The sequence below is a fragment of the Lagopus leucura genome, unplaced genomic scaffold, assembly GCF_019238085.1.
Source record: "Lagopus leucura isolate 7727_CA_CO unplaced genomic scaffold, USGS_WTPT01 Super-Scaffold_73, whole genome shotgun sequence".
Lineage (NCBI taxonomy): Eukaryota > Metazoa > Chordata > Aves > Galliformes > Phasianidae > Lagopus > Lagopus leucura.
The window spans coordinates 70,097,538-70,116,159 of NW_024962252.1; the positions used below are offsets into that span (position 1 = coordinate 70,097,538).

Consider the following 18,622-nt stretch of genomic DNA (forward strand, 5'->3'; position numbering starts at 1 on the left):
GTAATTTGTGTGCAGAATGTTGTAGTTATCTTTCACTTAGAGAAATAGATGTAGTTTATGGGATATACTCTGAAGTGGCACCCATCTACACACTGAACTGTAATTTTTGCTGGGCCTACTGCCAATGTAGATTGGTCCTTGTAATATTTCTACCAAAAGCATTTTTACTGCACCTTATCTTTTCCAATTGTATTTTATTTATTTGTTGCTAGGTGCACACAATCAAAACAATTACATGGGATGTGGCTATGAACTGCTAATTTCTTTTGTCTTCATTCCTGGCGATAGGATTGCTACTCCAGCAAGAGGAAGAAGAGGACTGGTGCTCACTCTTGCCATCACTTCTGCCTAGAGAACAGTCTGCATTGTTACTCCCTTAGCCAGTTCTTGCTGCGTATGCTTAGGATCACCTCACTTGTAGCTAAATGCAGCAAGTGCTGAAGAATGAGGATTGTGCATCATTACTTTCCTTGTGATGAACTTATAAAAGGAGTTAAAGCTCGTGTTACAGCACACAACTAGTGTAAACCCAAGCTTAAAACCTGTTGAGCTCTGACTCTTCAGTTTGTTCCCTTCTCCCTTGTGAATAACTTCATACACCTTGAGGAGGACTGTGACAAGGCAGTGACAGCTTCCCAGGAATTGTGGATCCATTTTTTACTTGACAGAAGTGTGGCTAACCTTATTCAAGGGAAAGTCCTTCGCTGATTTCTTTAGTTTTAAGATTACTTAAAGTCTCTCCTGGTGGTTTCTCTCCCCTGGTGCAGCCATCAGACAGGGAAGGAGAAACCATCCGGGGAAATGAACTTCAGCATAAAGCTGGGCTCTGAATTCTGAACTGATTATACCCCTACTGCACTGCCAGTCCTGGTCTTGTCACTCGTACCTTCCCTGCCATTTTACCAGACTCGAGTTGGTACAGACTGTCTCCTACCTGCTTGTTCTGCTTTGGCATAGAAGCAGTGAGGACCCATCTTGTATCACATCTTTACTGACAATTTTTGGAGCTTTAGATCCATAGTCACGTGGCTGCTGGGCTGATGTACATTTTCCATCAGCGGTTTTCTAATGAATGACAGGTCATTTAAGTTGCCAGGATGTTTAATTTTCCCTCCTCTTCTAAAAATGACAGCTGTGTGCCTCTTGAAGGAAACCCTTTCTGGGCCTCACATGTAGTTAGAGAAGAAAGAAAATCATCCCTCTGTGTGTTAGAACCACTGAATCCTATTACAGCAACCTCTGTGTCATTTCTTTGAACCAAGTGAGCTTCAGAGAATGGCATACACAGGGATAATTGCTTTAAACTGCATAATTATAATGCTGTTTCAACTCCCTGTAATAGATTTAAAAAAAAAAAACACCTAGGCTTTCTTCAGTTACAACAGCCCCCTGGTCCCACGTTTCTTAATGAGGTCCGTTTTAGGTTAACCTTCACATTCTTGAGGAACCAGAGTAGCAGTGTGCATTGCGCATGCATCATGAATTTTTCAAAGCATGGAGTACGTAAGAACACAAACTCTTGTCTCAGTTTTCTGTATACAGCTCTGCTGTTCTCTGTTTTGGTAACTTACACTGCTCAGTGTATTCTGGTTACGGAAGATGGCTATTTGTAATCTTACATTGGGGGCTGAAGTAGAGGGGAACATGATTACAAATAGATCCAGTAGCTTTGATGTAGTCATGAATGTGCAGTTAGATTTATTTGAAAAAGAAACACATCTGACCCATTTTTAGAACTTTGTGTTCTACTTCAGAATTTTCATACACAGAAGAAACATTTCTCACAAACAGTAAAATGATGGGAAACATGAAATGTTTTTTTGTTGTTGTTGTTCTATCTCAAATACTAAAGACAGATCAACTTCCATTTTCAGGCTGCTGTGTAATAGTAGCTTTTAACAAATTTGCATTGTTGTAAATACAAGTTCCTATTGAAACTTTAAAATGCTTGTAAATATTCTGCTTAGATTCAGAAATCTTTGATTTAGGGAAATGGTAAAATACTAAAATAGAAGCCACGTCTGATGTGCCTATAGCTTCACAGCTTATTTATTTCCTTTTCTAAATCTCTGTGTCCAGTATAGAACTTTCTAATGAAGGAAGTTCAAAACAGGCAAATACTGACATCATCTTCTACTAGCTTAATTAACAACTATTATTACATTGTTTTATTTTCTTTTTCAGATGTCCTCATCATCTTCTCCCCCCAGGAAACCATAATCCTGTATGTAGCTTATGGATACTGCTGTTCTGGCTTCTTCTGTTAACTGATGTCATTGCAGGTAGATTTGTGCTGCCATAGTGCTACACGAAATGTATCGAACAATTCCAGTAAGAAATGTACAAGTGCAGGGTTGTTAGAATGGTGAGTATCTTCTGATAGAGGTTCTTGGATTTTGATGTCACCTTCTCACTCCTGTACTTAGTTCAGTCTTTATAGGTAGCACATTGCTTTTAAAATGGTACCTACATAAAACTGCAGTTTCTAAAATGATCACATTCATAGTTTGGCTACTTCTGATGTAGTCTGTGTTACAAACAGTTTTCCTGTTATTTTGGGTGAAACTGTGAATGATTCTGAGGTGCACAAACACTGTGGTCATTGCTCCCACACAGTGCCTGTTCTGTGTGCAGCTGAAGCATAGTGGAAGTCCCCACAGCACTTCCCACTGCTCTCACTCCCCACCAGCTTCTCCATCAAAAAGTATCCAGAAACAACTGGGAGAAAATTGATTTTTGTGCTGTGTTCTTGTTTCCTGCAGCCTCCCCCTTAGGGGAAGGAGAGAAGAGAACAGAGAGAGTAACAAATCCCTGTTGTGTGTCAGGAGTTCTTGCAGCTGATTTTGTGATCATGTGATTTGGTTCAGCCCAAAGCAAAGTTTGTTTTAATGTGATTTTTTGCCTTTTTTGGTAATGTATTAAAAAATTTCCATTGCTGAAGGCTGCTGAAGTTGGTAACACCTTGTAAAAAAAATTTGAGCTGAACACATCTGAAGGCATCCCCTGCTGGGATCTTAACGTGTGACATAAAAACGGTGATAACAATGTGGGAAAACTCTGGAATTTTATTTTGGTCTCTCCAGAGGTAAGACATTGAAAGATCAAATTATTTCTGGGCTGAAACTAATTTTTATTTAATGCCATATTTTATTTCTTTATATGGAACATTGAGCTGGGAACAGCAGAATCAGTAATCAGTGTAACAAGAGCTATCGCCGTATTTTGCTTTGCTTCAGTGCACTCTGATGTAATTAAATAACAGAAGGGAAGGTGAGCAAACAACATTTAAAATGAAGTAAGATTTGCAGCCTACATTTCTGTCACAGGTTTAGATATTCCAGTACGAACACCTGGAGGATTTTGCTGAGGTTCTCGATAGTGGTTTGGTCAAGGTTTTCTTCAGTGTCCTCCATAGTGTGCCATACTTCAGGAAAAGGGGACGGGATCAGATGTAGGACTGGAACCCCTGTGAGGAGCAAAGTGAAATTTGGAAACCACGTTGGAGAACTTCTGTTAAGTAGGTTGATACATCACTGCTTATTGACAGTCAGATAACTACTCAGTTCACTTTCTAAAGGAGTGTATACCACTGCAGTCCTACAGTCTTCTTTTTTTTTTTTAAAGTCTGTGGCTACAACCCATCCGTTTCACTGTTTGTTTCCTAAAATCCATACCCTCCTTCAAGCAGTATCTTTTTTAAAGTATCTGCAGCTAGTAGTTGTACTGTGATACCTGCCCCTTTGTTTTTCCTGGATTCCATGCACTGTAATGGTTCAAGTTGTGTTTAGGAGCTAGAGAAGGGCAGAGAAACCACTGCAGCTCCCAGTTACTATGTTCTTATGCCAGCGTTAGGATTTAGCATGTTTTTGAAGCAGTTCCTAGTCCTCTCCTTAAGTGGTAAATTAGAATGCCTGTATTTTTCTCCCAGCAAACAGAACCACTGTTATCCTCAGATAAAAGGATTTAGACTTTTAAGTGTATTACTGTGTGTGTGTATGTTGATAGATATGAGCCACCAGTATGTTGATACATGATGCAACTTATAGATAAAAGAACTTAACTCATTCAGCTGTCTCCTGATCCCTCTTTCAGGACAGTGGTGGAGCATTGTTTCTGTCCATCTTTCCTGTTTTGCCACTTTTCCTCATTTTTAAGCCACAAAGAGGAATCTTTATTTTCACTGGGTGGTGTTTAAATCATTAGAAAAGGTTTTGAGGTGTAGTCCCTGACTGGTTTCTCCCATGTAGATTTTCTTATGTCCCTGGATATGTATGTGGTAGCTGCATGTATTTCATTGGAGCTGAGTCCTGCCTTCCAGAAATGAAGGACTCATGGAGCTGAAAATCCATTGAACAAGAGACTGTAAGTGCAGCTCAGTTAAAGGAGTGCTTGCTCAGAAGTGGGGAGGTATGACTGCACTCATCTGCTTGCAGAGCTGTGTACTGATTCAGCATTACTCAGTAGTTGTAGATCACAAGCAGACGTAAACAAAAGATCTGGATATGGAAGTATCTCCCTTATTTCCTATGTAGATTTCCTATGTAGCAGCTTTGAACTCGTTTTACTTTCCTTTTGACCTTGTCCTTCTCTAGCAATGCAACTATCGTAGTCCTTGCCTATGATGGATAGCTTCAACTAGAAGAATGTGCTGTATTTGCTATTCTTCTGTGGCTCACCTTTATTTAGAAGGTGCCATACCTAGTACTTGAACATCAAATCCATATCTTGCACCTGGGCAAGAGCTTTAATCACCAACCTGTAGCTGTGCAAGTTGGGTAGCACCAATGTAACCACTTTCCCTTTCTTTGGCTGCTTCCTGAAAGAAAAGAATGAACGTGGTGCCAGTGGTGTGGGTGTCTGCTGGGAGAGATCTTGGGTAGGGAAAATTTCAGGTATGCACTTAGTGCACATTATGCATGTTGTGTCCTTTGCCATTCTTACTGATTACTATATACACCTTTCCCATCTCTACTCTAGTAAATGAGAGTCTAACTTGAATATTTTAGCTTTTGCAGGAGTTAGTGCCTTCAAATTTCAACAGGTAATTGTGAGCATTACTCAGTAAGTTTGCCAAAAGGTCTTCAGAGACTTTTGTGATCTTTGCAAACGCAGCCCTTTTGTGTGTCTCGCTGCTTCTAGAAATAGTAAGCAGCAGGCTGGTGTGGTGTGTAGTGATGGCCCATTGGGTCAGTTACTCATCTTTGTGGAACACTGTAGTGCTGGCAGAAATTTCCATTATTTCTGTGCCATTGGAGCTGTGCACACACAAAATGATGGTAAGGAAGGTTCTGTCTCTGCTTTTCCTCTATGTTTTTCAAAGCTATGACTAGGCCTGCGTAACATTGGAGTTTGAAGCCACAACCTGGGGCAAATAAGTTGGAAAAAAACAAGTTCATATGCATCTGTTTATTTACTAAATGGAGCTTTGGTTATTGAACTTGTATTTTAAAAGCAATATTAGAATTGCCAGTACCTCTCAATAGAAATGGAACGTGGTCATCCTCAACCAAGCCTCGATATACATTATTCTGGAAATACTGTGTCTCATCAAGGTGATTCTTCAACAGATTCATACCGTGTAGCTTCTGCTCTGTAATTCACAATGGAAGTGACTGTTAGTGACTGTGAAGTGACTGTTACAGCTTTTGGACAATATAAGGCATGTTACCACAAATGAATTTTTCCACTCTTGTGGAATCTTTTTCCATTAAGCAAGAAAAAGAAGCTGGTGACTGTCTTTTGCATTTGCTTAGTACTTAGAAGACCCCAAGACTGATGCTGTTACCACTGATTTACAGAAGTGAGAACTAAAACACAAAAGTGAAGCAGAACCCAAGAGTCACAAAGTGGCCATCAGAATCATGTTTTCCAAGTGTCTGTGAATCAGAGTTATTTTATTAATTAAACATGTATGAAGTTATCAATTTTGAAGATGCACCAAATTTAACGTTTGCATCATTAAATATTAGAACTGTAAACCAGAAAAGTAATCTAAAAATCTGATTTACATGGCTTTTTCCTTTGAAAACTATATCCTAAATCTTTAAATTAAGAGCCCATGCCCCTCTCCTTACCAATTGCTTGAAGCCTCTGAAACCATCGGCTAGTGTTTGGGAAATAATTGGGAAAGACAGGGTTTGGTGCGCCTATTAAATCCAGCAGTACCAGCAGGTCCTACAGAAGAAAGAATCTTTAGCACAGTATTCTTAAAGTTACCCACCACCACCAGCAGCAGCAATGAAATCTCTTGGTTCCTGTGCAGATGATGACTGGGTCATTGACAGCTCCTTACAAAGATCTGGCTTTTCTACCACAGTACCTGAGAAGAACTCATTAGCAGAACCCTATTCAGACCCAATGCATCTTGCTGCCTTTCCAAGGAGGAGGGACAGACTGTTTGTCCAGTCCTCTTTCTGAAAAAGGCTGTGTTGCTTTGTTTACAGTCTCTAAGTTATATCCCTTTAAAAGAATATGTTACGTGGGGAGAAAAAAGAGAAAATTACTTCTTCCCTGGAGAACAGCTTCTGTCAAGGGAAAGACATTTTATGAGTCACAAGATAGAGTGACAGTGGCTGAGCAGTGAGTTGGGAAACCAGAAGGGAGCTGACAAAATGTTTGTAGGAATCAAAGGGCAACCCTGAGAGCTTGCTGTAACTCTGAGATGTCTGACTCCGAGGCTGAGCTGGGGGGCCTTTTTTTTTTTCTTCAAAGAATCTTATTAGTTCTGTGCTCTTTACTGATCATGTTGAAGAATCTCTATTGAAGGAGGTAGGTGCCCTAGTTTATACTCTAGCAAATTTGAATATTACATTTTTTTTCTACAAATCCTCATACTTGCATTGAGTTTTGTGCTGGTCCATCTGAAAAGCTCTTGCCAGCTCTGTATTTTAGCATGTCTAAAATTTGCACAAGCTTGCCTCAGTTTAGGTGAGCTTCTTGGTTTCTTGGGTGTTTGGCTTAATTGATTATTAAACAATTGCAGTTTGCTATTACTCCTTATGGAGGTGAAGATACTTACCATGCCCTGGAGTCTATTTGTGGTGGTTGAACCTGGTGGATGTGGAGTAGATACCATTTTTTGAGCCAAGTGTTGGGACCCATAGAGGGAATCAGAAGGGGACCACCGGACAAAAGCTTCTTCTCCATCAAAAAAGATAAGCTGAAGTGAAAGGTCTGGTCTTGATGTTGAGCTTGTCTGTTGGAAGAAGTAAAAGGTGGCAGAACTGATTCTGGCCAGAGCATTGTGTAAAGAAAGAATACTGCAGTCAGATAAGCCCCTTCGTTATGGGTGTATCTTCAGGGTACTGTATGCAAGCGTTCCTATGGCTATTAATCTCAAACATGTCATGGTGACATAGTGATCAATTGTTATTACTTATTAATCTAGCACAATGACACATCCCCCACCCTGGCATGATTTTAGGTTCTAGTTGAAAGTTTCATTTTTGGCTTCAGTGGATGTGAGCTGAGTATTTTGAGAAAGGTCTACAAAACCAGGTAGCCAGGACATCATTTTGAGCAGCAGAGGAGACGTGTCGGCAATGGCATCTGAGGTGAGTGCTGTGAATACTGTGACAGTGCCTCAAAGGAATAGAATTCCTGCTACAGTTCTGAAGTGGAGATGAATTATGAAAGGCTTATGGTTCGTTGAGGGACAAAGAGCAGTCAGTCATGAGAATGATCATTTCTTCTTCAGGGATACTTGCAGTCACTCAGGTAAATTTACCCTGAAACCGAAGAGAGAGGAATAGATACACTCTTCCTCTTTGGCCACCAACAATATCACAACAGTGAAACTGTTGAGAATATATACATGATTATTGTATTTAAGGTCACAAAGGAGACATCTATGTGAAATTCCTTCTCAAAGCAAAAGGAGCCTTCTTTTTTTTTTCTGTTTACTAACTGAAGCCTTGTTTGTTCTGGCAGCGCTTCCTAGTAACTTACAGCATGGCTAAACCCAGCTCAGCTCCACTATACGGGAACTGTGATGTTGGCAGTTGCTGTGAATATTTTATGAATAATTTTTTCTTCAAATGGAATTGCATGATGTGGTTAAAAAGGTGGGGTCACTGGCAGCAGTCACGTCCTGTATGGGCCACAATCCCCAACTGGCTGGAGCTGATCCAATGCAAACAATAGAGGAAAACCTCTATAAAATGTTGCTCATGTAGGCAAGATGATTATTGATTATGCCCACAGCAATGTATGGATTTTTTCTAATGGCACTGCCTTGCTGCCCTTTGTCCTTCACACAGAACAGACCTCTTCTGATAGCAGTTGTTTTCATTACATTTTGGAGGAAATGGCATTAACACCATCTGAATTTTAGAAAGCAGTATTTGCCATTATTATTAGTGCTTAACGTGTTCCTAGATCTGGATAATGTAAAGAGATCTCTTTGCCCTTTTAATTTTAAAACTTACTCTTGTATAACTGAAGAAACATCAAGATAAAGATCGCAGTTTCAAGTATAAATAGATTTGGCTGAAAGCATAGCAAAGTCTGTTATGCTGCTGTGAGCAGAGCAAAAAGGTCACTGCTAATGGATTAAGCAGATGGGTCCCAAAGTATATTTTGTTAATGGGCTGTACGAGTGATGGTCTGTGCAAAGTAATTAGATTGCTTTTCTGTCAAATGCCGTCACCTTAGTGAAAACTTAATCAAGAAATAACGTATTACCTGCCAAAAATAAAATAAAATAAAATAAAATCCAATCTTTAAATCGGCATACTGGTTGTTCCATAAGTAACAGGCAGGCTTATTCTAAATGAAGCTTGTAAATGGAGTCTGCGTGTGTTCACAGAAGTGCTTCATTTTTGCAGTTAAAACCCATGGCATATCCTTAGTCTTTCCATTTTTAAATCTTCTAATGTCAGAAGGCACCAAGTCAGTTCTGGAGACAACTGTAAACAGCTGATCTCAATACCTGAACTGAGTACATTCCACTAGTTAGCAAAACGTTTGAGGAAGCTTCCTGTGAAAATCTGTTGGTGTTTGGTGAGCATTCTGTCAGTAGTAAATACCGAGCCAGTAGATGGCACTCGTAAGTCTGTGAAATAGCTCCGAGAGATTTTTGTGCCCAGCAGTGGCAGTGCTGGGAAGCAAATTTTCCTGTGGTCAGAGTCTGATAATGTAATCATGTTACTTGTCTGCATTCCTCCACTCAGATTGCTGTCGTTCATCTATTAAATAAACGACTCAAACCGATAAAGGAAAACAGGAAGAAAATGTTGAAGTTGTTATGGGCTGGGGGCATGTGACAGTGTAACTCCTCCACAGCAATCGGTTCAGCTGTCTCCCAGTACAACAGGGAGACTTTAGAAATGCATCATTCAGAAAGAAATGTAGTGCTTTACTTAATAGGGTAGGAATGGCTGGATAGGATTCTGTGCTTTTTATGTATAATGAAGAACTATATCTCATTAAGTCTATTAAGTGTGTTCTCCATGTGTAAATTGCTTTAATATAGTGTATGTAAGATACTCACACTTTGCATGTGAGTTTGTAATGTTATCCTGTACTAAAGCACACGTGTACAGATCTCTGTTCAGTTCTTCTGGAATACGATGGGGATCTTCCTATAGGCACAGCAACCAGGGAATCAGACACAGACCAAAAGGGAGAGCATGGAAATGCCCTCAGGTCTATTGCTATTGCAAAACCATATGAGAAGGAACCAAGCCAACTACCTGGATGGACTGAAGCTTGTTGTCCAGGGCACGTGCCAGCTCCAGCATCATGGCACAGGGCACAGCTGAGTCGGTTGCTCCCACAAACACTCTTCCGTGCCACTGTGGGCCAAAGAACTTTGAGTCGTAGTGACAAGCGAGGACCAGGTGGCGCTTTGCAGAGGGGTTGAGAGTGCTGATGATATTTGAAAATGTTTGATACCCATAGGGTGTGTACTTCTGAAAGGTATCTTCTTCAATTTCCCAACCAGCCTGGAGTCTTTGAAGACGCTGCTTGATGTGCTGCAATGAAATATATATTTGTATATATACCAAATGAATATTACTGAAGGAAAGGTACTGCAGACAAATTATCAGTAGCTAGTGGCTCTGAAGCTTATTTCTGGTGTTTTTAATAGATTACTCTTATAGCAAAAATGATTATAATAATCATGCCACTGTATAAAATAAGCATCATCCTCACTGCCTTAGCCTACCCTCTGACTGGCTCACTCACTTTTCATCTCTCCGTTCTGTCCCTTATAGTTGGAGTCTTGAGATAGCTTAGAGTGATTGCCCATTAAGGTGACGTTGAGGTGTTGACCTCTGAAGTCTCCAAGCCAGACTTTTCCAGGGGTAATTAGGATCGATACAGCATTCAAATATAAACTCAGTTGTGTCCTTAAGTGTCAAAACTGGCTGCAGAGAACTTGCAGCTATTTTGGCAATTGCTATGTATAGTCTCCATAAATAAAACATCGGCATTTTTGAAAATATTGGCATTTTTACCTTCTAAGAGAAATTTGCCTTTCAAGTGGCATAAGTTGCTTGCGAGGCTATAAAAGACAGTGATGCCTGTCAATTACAGAATCATAGAATCACCAAGGTTGGAAAAGACCTAAAAGATCACCCAGTCCAACCGTTCACCTATTCCCAATAGCTCCCACTAAACCATGTCCCTCAACACAACATCCAGTCTTTCCTTGAACATCCCCAGGGTCGGTGACTCCACCACCTCCCTGGGCAGTCCATTCCAGTGCCTGACCACCCTTTCTGAAAAGTAATACTTCCTCATGTCCAGCCTGAATCTCCCCTGCACAAAGAACAAATGAAGCATTTCAGAATGTCTTAAAAATGAGGCCCTTAATAAAAATTGATACAGCAGACCTAAGTAAAGGATGATTCATTTTTAGGTAGCTTCATGTTTAAAAGAATAAATCTAACTACTCAGGCTGTACTTAGTATAGAATTCTAACTGACTCTTATTAGAGGGCCATCTCTGTTGAGCAGCTGATTTTTATGTGTCCCTAGAGTGCTTCTTCAAGGCAGATTCCTCTCTCTCTAAATAAACATTAGCAAAAGCCTCTAAGGGAAAAAATGGAAATAGACTTGGAGGACTTGTCCTGCTCTCAGTGAAGTCAGTAAGAATGCTGCCATAAATTCTGTGTTGGAATAAACTTCCATTTTGCTTGTGGTCACCTTCTGGAAGCTTTTATGGCATCATATGGCCTCCCCACCATCTGTAGAACTACATCAACAGAGCAAAGGACTTCTGTTATAGAGGAGTACATAAGCCTGGGTGAAGTTCCCAGGGTGCACTATCCTTCCAGGAGTCTGATGTTTTTCCCTATCTCAGGGGAGGATTTTTTTTTTTCTTCCGCGGGAGTCTACTGCAGTATATGCTGTTACCTTGTAACAAAATGATCCTTTTTTTGAATGTAATTTGTGGTTTTCTATTCCAGGCTGTCCTGTTGTTTGTTTGTTTTTCTTCCTTTTTTCCCTTTCAGTTGGCTTTCTTCTAGTGTATGACTAAGGAAACCACAGAACTAAATGTATAGAAGCAACCAGTATAAAAAAGCTGCATTTTCCTCACCTACCATTTGTAGAGTGGCAAATAAGCTTATTGTAGTTCGGGGTATCATGGAGCTGTTGAGTTGATTCCTAAAGGGTAGATGATGGTTCTTGAGATGTTGCAAATGCCTTCTAAGTAATCTGGGCCATGCTGGTGCTTCAGTCTCTGGGCTGGCTGATATAAGTAGGAGTGAGTGTGGCACACAGCCTTGGAGATGCCTGCACTGTGAGGTCCTACTCATGCTGAATCCTTGTGGCTGAAGCACAACATGCTGGAGCTCTCACCAGCCTGGGGCCAAGCATGATGTGGCTGTGCTAGCCCAGCACTATCATGCTGCTGTGCTGCCTATCCAGGCTGCCCACCTGTGTGGACCTCTGTGATCCCTCCAAGGCTCACCTGGATGGATGAATCAACTCTAACGGACCTCTCCAGGAGAAAGAGTGGGGATGTGTAGGATTCCAGGTGTTTGAACCACCAAAATCCTGCTCATGTGAGGAAATGGACAAGCACTGTGTTATACTTCAGTTACCAGACCTAGGGTCAGCTTCTTAATTTGAAACCTGAAGTTAATCTTTCCTCTTGCCATGCAGCCCTGGGAAGTAATGCTAGCTGAAGTGCAGGCTGTGTCTTGTAGACACTGCCCGGTCTGCACCAGCACAATGATCAGGTTCATCTACCGCATGAGAGGAACTTGTCCCTTTGTGGTCCCTAAAGGCTCTACCAGCAAATAAAGAATAGGTGTGCTTAGAGGTTGGCAGAACTGTTTCCTTACCTGTCGTACGGCATGATTTCCTGGTGACCCTGGGTATCTTTCTATCAGGATGGGGCGCAAATCGTTCTCCCACATTTCAGAAACATCTGTTTTTTCTGCAACATTTTGGATAGCATCAGGATGTAAAGTACTTGGTTGGTGAGAATACTGGAGAGAAAAAGGAAAGATTGCTGCAACTGTTACTGAAATTTTTTTAACCATAGTCGTCTTCAGAATTATGATTATATGAATTGTGGAAATGTTTCAGTATATGGAGCTATTTTGGGTTACTGACAGTTATTTTAAGAACAGATTTTCTGACAAAAATTTAGAAAAAGACATTTTTAGGTTCTGTGGCTTTTCTAGCTCTGATTTCCATGTAAAGTAAACTAATACTAAGAACATGGGAGAAGTAGTTTACCTACTAACCAAACTCTGCCTTTTATTGAGTTCTTTTTTCTGATATCTTAATTATATGTATTCTACAGTCATGTCCTCAACAGTGCCTCCTTCGAGTAAAGACTTCTTTGTGACAAACCCCACAAGCCTTATTTTGGCAGCAATAATATTTAGCTTTATGGTCTGTGCACATTACAGGGCACAGCACTGCGAAGAAATGCATCAGCCAGCTCAGTCTTAGAAGAGTGGTGCTACCGTGGCTCTATCCACAAGGGCAGAGTTGGTGTGACTGCACGGTGCAATGTAGCTCTTTCGGAGTGTGCTCAGGTCCATATCAATGTTGTTAGCCTTGAGTTAACCTCAGAAGTGGCAACTTCTCTCCTGTGATGACAGCCAGTAGTGCTAGCTACTTCCCAAGTGCTTCTTTTCTCTTGCCTAGGGATGAATCTTTGGCACTGTTTGAGATGCCTTGGAATACCTGTTGCATCTTTGTGGGGCTAGCAAATCCATCAGGGATGAGCCTTATGATGTCCTGGAGTAACAGCTGAATGCCAGGCGGGAAATCCAAGGACATCTCAAATGCTCTTTGGGCACCAGGTTTGAACCTACTCAGACTCCAGCGGTTGTCTTCTTGAGCCACCTTTGGTTTTATAGATAAACATGATAGGTACTATCATAGGATATTTGTATCCTACCCATTCCGTGTTTCTGTCACAGGGAATTCCTTCTGGTCCCCTCTCCCATTGATATACCTTGCTGTGTTTGCTCATGCTTTGCTCAAAACTGCCATACAGGGTTGATGAAACTTGCCATTCTTCAGTCTGCCCCGTGTACCTCATCCTTTTTTCAGAAAATGAAAGACAGAGAAACAGGAGCAGGACAGAACCACAGTTTATAGTGCAGGAGAATGGTATTTTCTATTTTATTCTTCTCCTGTCTTACAAATGCTTAACTGTGGAGTTGCTTTTGGGCTGCTGGTGCATTGAGCTGATGTCTTCTTAGATGCATTTACTCTCACTTCAGCACTGAATATATTAACGACAAAAAAATTAAAAAATCATTCTTTCTTCCTTGCTTCCTCACATGCATTGTTTAATCTCTGTCTAAAATGACTGCAGAAAATCATTCCTTACCTGGTCATCAAGCATGCTGCCCTTGGGACCTTCTGCAGTTCCTGGAATTACCTTTTATCTTAATTAATTAATTAGACAAATATGGTTTAAAAAAAAAAAAGTTGCTGTCTTGCAACTTGTCACCTTTCCTCCTTTGTTAGTTTGTGTTGAGCAAAGCAGATACCAGCACAGCTGTTTTCTGCACTTGAATATACGTTAAGCATTTAATTCTCCTCATTCCAGTTTCCCAGCTGTTGTTTGTGTGAGGACCATTCCACATACATAGAAAAGGTAAAGACGAGAGAAATGTCAGAAGCGATCTGCTTAGGAGGAAAGAGGGTATGTAGAACTGCGTGCTTTAGGAGTGGGAAGGATATCTGAAGAAGTGAAAGGCTCTGTGAGGATGCTGAATAGCAGCAGAGCTTTCCTGGTAGCTGGGGTCATGGAAACACTGCAAAGAAATGTTTTTGTTATAGTACAAATGTGTAAAAATGCTTCAGAAGGAATACACTCATACTAGTGAAAATACATTCAAATCTGGGAAATGAAAGGCATTACAAAAGCATTCGTGAAGTAAAAGAAGAATGGAGTGAAGTGTGCCGGTGGCTCATTCCTTGGGATTGCTCAGTCTGTTTGCTGCAGGGTGGCAGCAGAGCAGTGTGTTCATGGCAGGGCTGCCATTGAGCCATCTGCACTAAGCTGTACAAATGGCAGCTTCTACCAGCAGCCTGTACTTATCCTGCTGATATGAGTACCTTCTGGCTCAGTGCCAATGGAAGCTTTCTTCTTCTGAGAGCTGGTAAGTTTAGGAGCTGGTTCTTCCTGCCTGTGTGAGCAGGAGGGAGTGGGCTGTGCACTCCTGAGACGTCCAGCTTTTGGCTCGTGCTTCCCTTCAGGGGAAAAAGAGCAGAAGGGCCGAGAATCTGATGAGAAAGAGGAAGTGGTTCCTGGTGGGTGCCTGCCAGGGCCGAGGAGTTCAAGTGCTGTGGTTCTATGGTTAGTGGGAGGAAGCATGAGCATCATGAGGAAGCAGCTCAGAGGGTTGGAGTGAGATGAGGTGCAGAGTGTGTCAATGTGGCTGAGGGGGCTGAAAGATGCACTGGGATTGCACAGCTGTGTGCTCACTGCCACAGCTGAAGGTCTGCCTCACTTACACAGTCTTAAATGTATGCACATGTAGGTACTCTAGCAGCTATTTTAGGAGTGTACATTCTTAATATGTGATAGATGTATATGTATGAATAACTGTGTATATAAATATATACACAGAGAGATAACAGGAGTAGAACAGAATGATGTTTCTGCTGATTTTCAAAATTAAAACCCACAACCTCTGTTAAATGGGCACTGACTGATACCAAGGGGAAAGTGAACAAGGACTGAATAGGAGTGACTGGGAAGGCATGAAGGTTGTCCTGGCTCTGGCTGAGGGAGGCAGAGAGCAGTGCATGGAGTCAGCGGAGCTCTGTGGTTCCAGGTGAGCATCTACAGCCACCCAGCAGTGGGGACTAAAGGAATATGATTCTGTGATTTTATCATTTTCCTTTTTGAAATCTGTGAATGCTTTAACTCAATGGAATTCACTGTTCTGCGATCAGCTGTGTTCCATGTGATTTGGTTCATTAAGAAGCTATGCTGGCATTTCGTAATCAGCCACTGAGAACTGCATAGAGAAACAGAGGCTACACATGTTGTTTCCTTAAGCATTACCTCAAGACTTTTTTTTCCCCGCAACTTCACACAGCGTTTTAAATGAAGAAGAATACAGCGTGGCCCCTACAAGACACTAAAATGCTGTATCTTTTCAAAATCCCTGTGTAGTTGCCATCATCTCAACCCCATCCTCTTTCTCCTACCTCAACGTGAATCCCCTCGGGAAGAGCTGCTCGTTGTCTCCATAGCGGCGTTAAGTCTGACGGCGCTCCGGGAGCGCAGCCGCGGGCTGCAGCCCCTACCAGGCGCCGAGCTGCTCCCACCCCGCCCAGCCGTCGGTACCCGGAGCTGGGCCAGTCATCACCCCTCACCTGCGCCCACCCCGCCCGTCCCGGCGCAGCGCCCCCGGCAGCGGGCCGAGGGACAAAGGACAAACCCGCGAGGCGGCGGAAAACCACAGCGGCCCTGCCCGACCCACCTTCTGCTGAGTCCATCCCGCGTCGCTTTCCCGCCCCTGCGCCGGGAGCAGGCAGGCGGCGGCGGCGGCGAGGCACAGCACCCCGACCAGCCCCGCCATCCCCAGCTCTGCTGCGGGGAGGCAGCGCCGGAGGCTGGGCGGGAAGGAAAGAGGGAGGGAGGGAGGCGGCCGCGGCAGCACCGGGCTCCTCCCGGCCGCGGCCCTGCCGGGAGGCTCGGAGGGCTCGGGCTGAACTGGGCTTTGAGCGGCCTGACCTAGCTGTAGGTGTCCCCGTTTGTTGTGGGAGAGCTGAACCAGGTGGCCTTTAAGGGGCCCTTCTGATTCAAACGGTTCCATGATTCTGTGAAAATACGTGCTGAAGTGAAACGTTGCAGCAGGTCAATTAAAATGATGAAAACAAGCAGGCAAGCTTCCCTGCACACGAGTCCTTCAGGTCAGGCGGTGTCACTGTCCTTGGGCTGTGCTTTTGTACAAAACTTCTGGCCTTTGCGTTGCAGAAATTCCACAGAAAAGTCTCCAATTATCACATTATTCTTAATGCTCGGGCTAGCCTCAGAGGACATTCAGGTTGGCTACCAGGGAAAGGTTCTTCACCAGAAGGTGGGTGAGCACTGGCACAGGCTCCCCAGGATGGCAGGCATGGCCCCAATCCTGCGGGAGTACCAGGACTGTCTGCACCACGCTCAGTTCTATGGGCTCCTTCTTAGCTGGTTCTGTGCGCAGCCGGGAGTTGGACTCGGTGATCCTTATGGGTCCCTTCCAACTCTGGATATGCTATGATTCTATGCAACTGAAAGGAAAAAAAAGGTTAAAATGAAGGCAGAAATGAAGGAGGGAAGAGGATCCTCTTGCTGCTCTCCAGCCTCATCCTGATACACCACGTTCTGGAAGCACAGCATGGCAAGTATTCAAAGTGCCTGTGAGGCTAATAGCAGAGAAGCAGAGCCATTTGTCCATTTGCAGATCTTCGAACCAGATCCACAGATTTCCTAGAAAAGCTGGTGGCTCTGCTGCCCAGTGGACAGATGGGCTCTCTGCAGCTGACATTCTTACTGCCAAGTCAGCACCCTTATAAGTGGATACCAAGAATGTGGCTGTAACCAAGATTTCATAGATGGGGAAATAACAAGTTAGTGTATAGGAATGCCATTTTTCCCACAGAATTCCATACCTCATCTTTGTTAGGAAATCATTCCAAATGTAAAACCAAGCCACCACAGAGTAGGGAGAAATGGGCAATCATTTGATCACCAAGAAAGAGCAGTGTGGACTACAAAGAGTGGCAGCAGCCTCTCAGACAAAAGCCCACCAACCCAAGTGACAGCAATCTGAGGGAGGTTCAGGTTGAGTATCAGGAAAAATTTCTTCTCTAAAAGAGTGGTCAGGTGTTGAAACGTGCTCCCAGGGAGGTGATGGAGTCACTGTCCCTGGAGGTGTCCAAGGAACGTTTAGATGTGGTGCTAAAGGATGTGGCTTAGTGGGGAAATAACAGTGGTAGTTGCATAAAGGGCTCAAACGGGATATTCTTAGGCTTCTTTTTCCCCTCTCCCCCTACTCCAATCGTTCAAACAGTCCTGTGCTCACCAGAAACAGAGGCATATGTGTAACCGCAGCAGCAGTGGGGGGAGGGAAGGAAGCAGCAGCCCTTCCTATGCTTTGAGAGCAGCTGTACAAAGAGTGACATGAGGAGAATTTGTACCAAAGTATTTAGGCAGGGGGCATGGGATGGTGGCATCTGGGAAACTGATTTTTGTTAAAATACGAGTGGAATTCTTTGAGGTCATTGATCTGGATGTCTCAGCACAGACGCTGAGAAGGAATAGGGACAGTACTCAGTGATTCTACTGCCAGTTCACCGAAATACATCCTGGTAGCACTTCTGAAGACCTCTCTGCCCTCTCATTTGATTCTCCAAAGACTTTCCCATCTAACAGTACATACAAGACTAAGGAGACAAAGAGCAATAACAAATAAAAACATAGCATAAATCAGAGCAGGTCACAGCTGCAAAGAGAATTATGTAACTACTTAAGAAAATAGTTTTTTAAAAAAAGTTCAAACAAACAAACAAACAAATGTCATGAACATTTTGTTTTCCAGTGTTTTGTAAAGGAGAAATGCGTTGTTTAGTCCTACTCCATATTACCAAATTGGTAAGGTGTCAGTGGTTAGCTGCTCTTTTATCTTATTCATTTGGTTTATTAACTTGAAATTCAAATAGATGTAGCTAGGTACCAATTAGAGAATATATATGTATATATAGGAAGAAAAACAAGCATTACCTGTGAAAACACAATCTGTGCGCTGCTTCTTTCCTGTGCCCAGGCTGATGTGACAGTGCCATCTGCTGAGATCTGGGAGCACAGCTGGCAGCAGCAGTATAAATGGAGCCTGCGCTTTCTGATGCTCGGCTCTTGCAGCTAATAGGCAAGGAGAGGAGATTCGATGTCCCCCGTTGTGCTTTCAGTCCAGCTAATATTTAGTGCTCGAAGTGGGTTGTGTGGGCTGAGATTTCTAGGCAGCTTAACCAGTGAGGGAGCAGCACAAGCTGCAGCAAAGGGCGGCATGGCCAGTGTCACAAGGAGCCAAAAGGCCTGGGGACATCCTAAGAGCCTCAGCTGTTGTGATGATCGATTCCATGTTTTTGAAGCCTGTACTGAACTTTTCACTGTTTCTCTGGAGGTGGATTTTAGGACAAAGTTCAGC

At 42.8% G+C, this 18,622-nt stretch overlaps 1 protein-coding gene across 1 annotated transcript; it reads right to left on the minus strand.

Moving 5' to 3' along the window:
- Nucleotides 1–1,675: 1,675 nt before the first annotated feature.
- QPCT (glutaminyl-peptide cyclotransferase) lies at nt 1,676–18,621 on the minus strand. Its single transcript, XM_042893373.1, has 8 exons — nt 18,199–18,621; nt 15,917–16,706; nt 12,296–12,442; nt 9,693–9,974; nt 7,019–7,195; nt 6,075–6,174; nt 5,474–5,590; nt 1,676–3,466 (listed from the first exon to the last, which is right to left on the minus strand). Exons 2-8 carry the CDS (start codon nt 16,250–16,252, stop codon nt 3,321–3,323), a joined length of 1,305 nt encoding a protein of 434 aa, XP_042749307.1. The 5' UTR covers nt 16,253–16,706; nt 18,199–18,621; the 3' UTR covers nt 1,676–3,320.
- Nucleotide 18,622: the final 1 nt, after the last annotated feature.

Excerpts from the sequence above, each read along its gene's own strand:
- QPCT (XM_042893373.1), bottom strand. The coding sequence starts at position 16,252 with ATGGAACCGTTTGAATCAGAAGGGCCCCTTAAAGGCCACCTGGTTCAG. Across the intron at positions 6,175-7,018 it reads CAAATAGACTCCAGGGCATG|GACCTGCTGGTACTGCTGGA; the intron begins GTAAGTATCTTC and ends TTTCTTCTGTAG. Across the intron at positions 3,467-5,473 it reads CGTTCCATTTCTATTGAGAG|GGGTTCCAGTCCTACATCTG; the intron begins GTACTGGCAATT and ends TGCTCCTCACAG.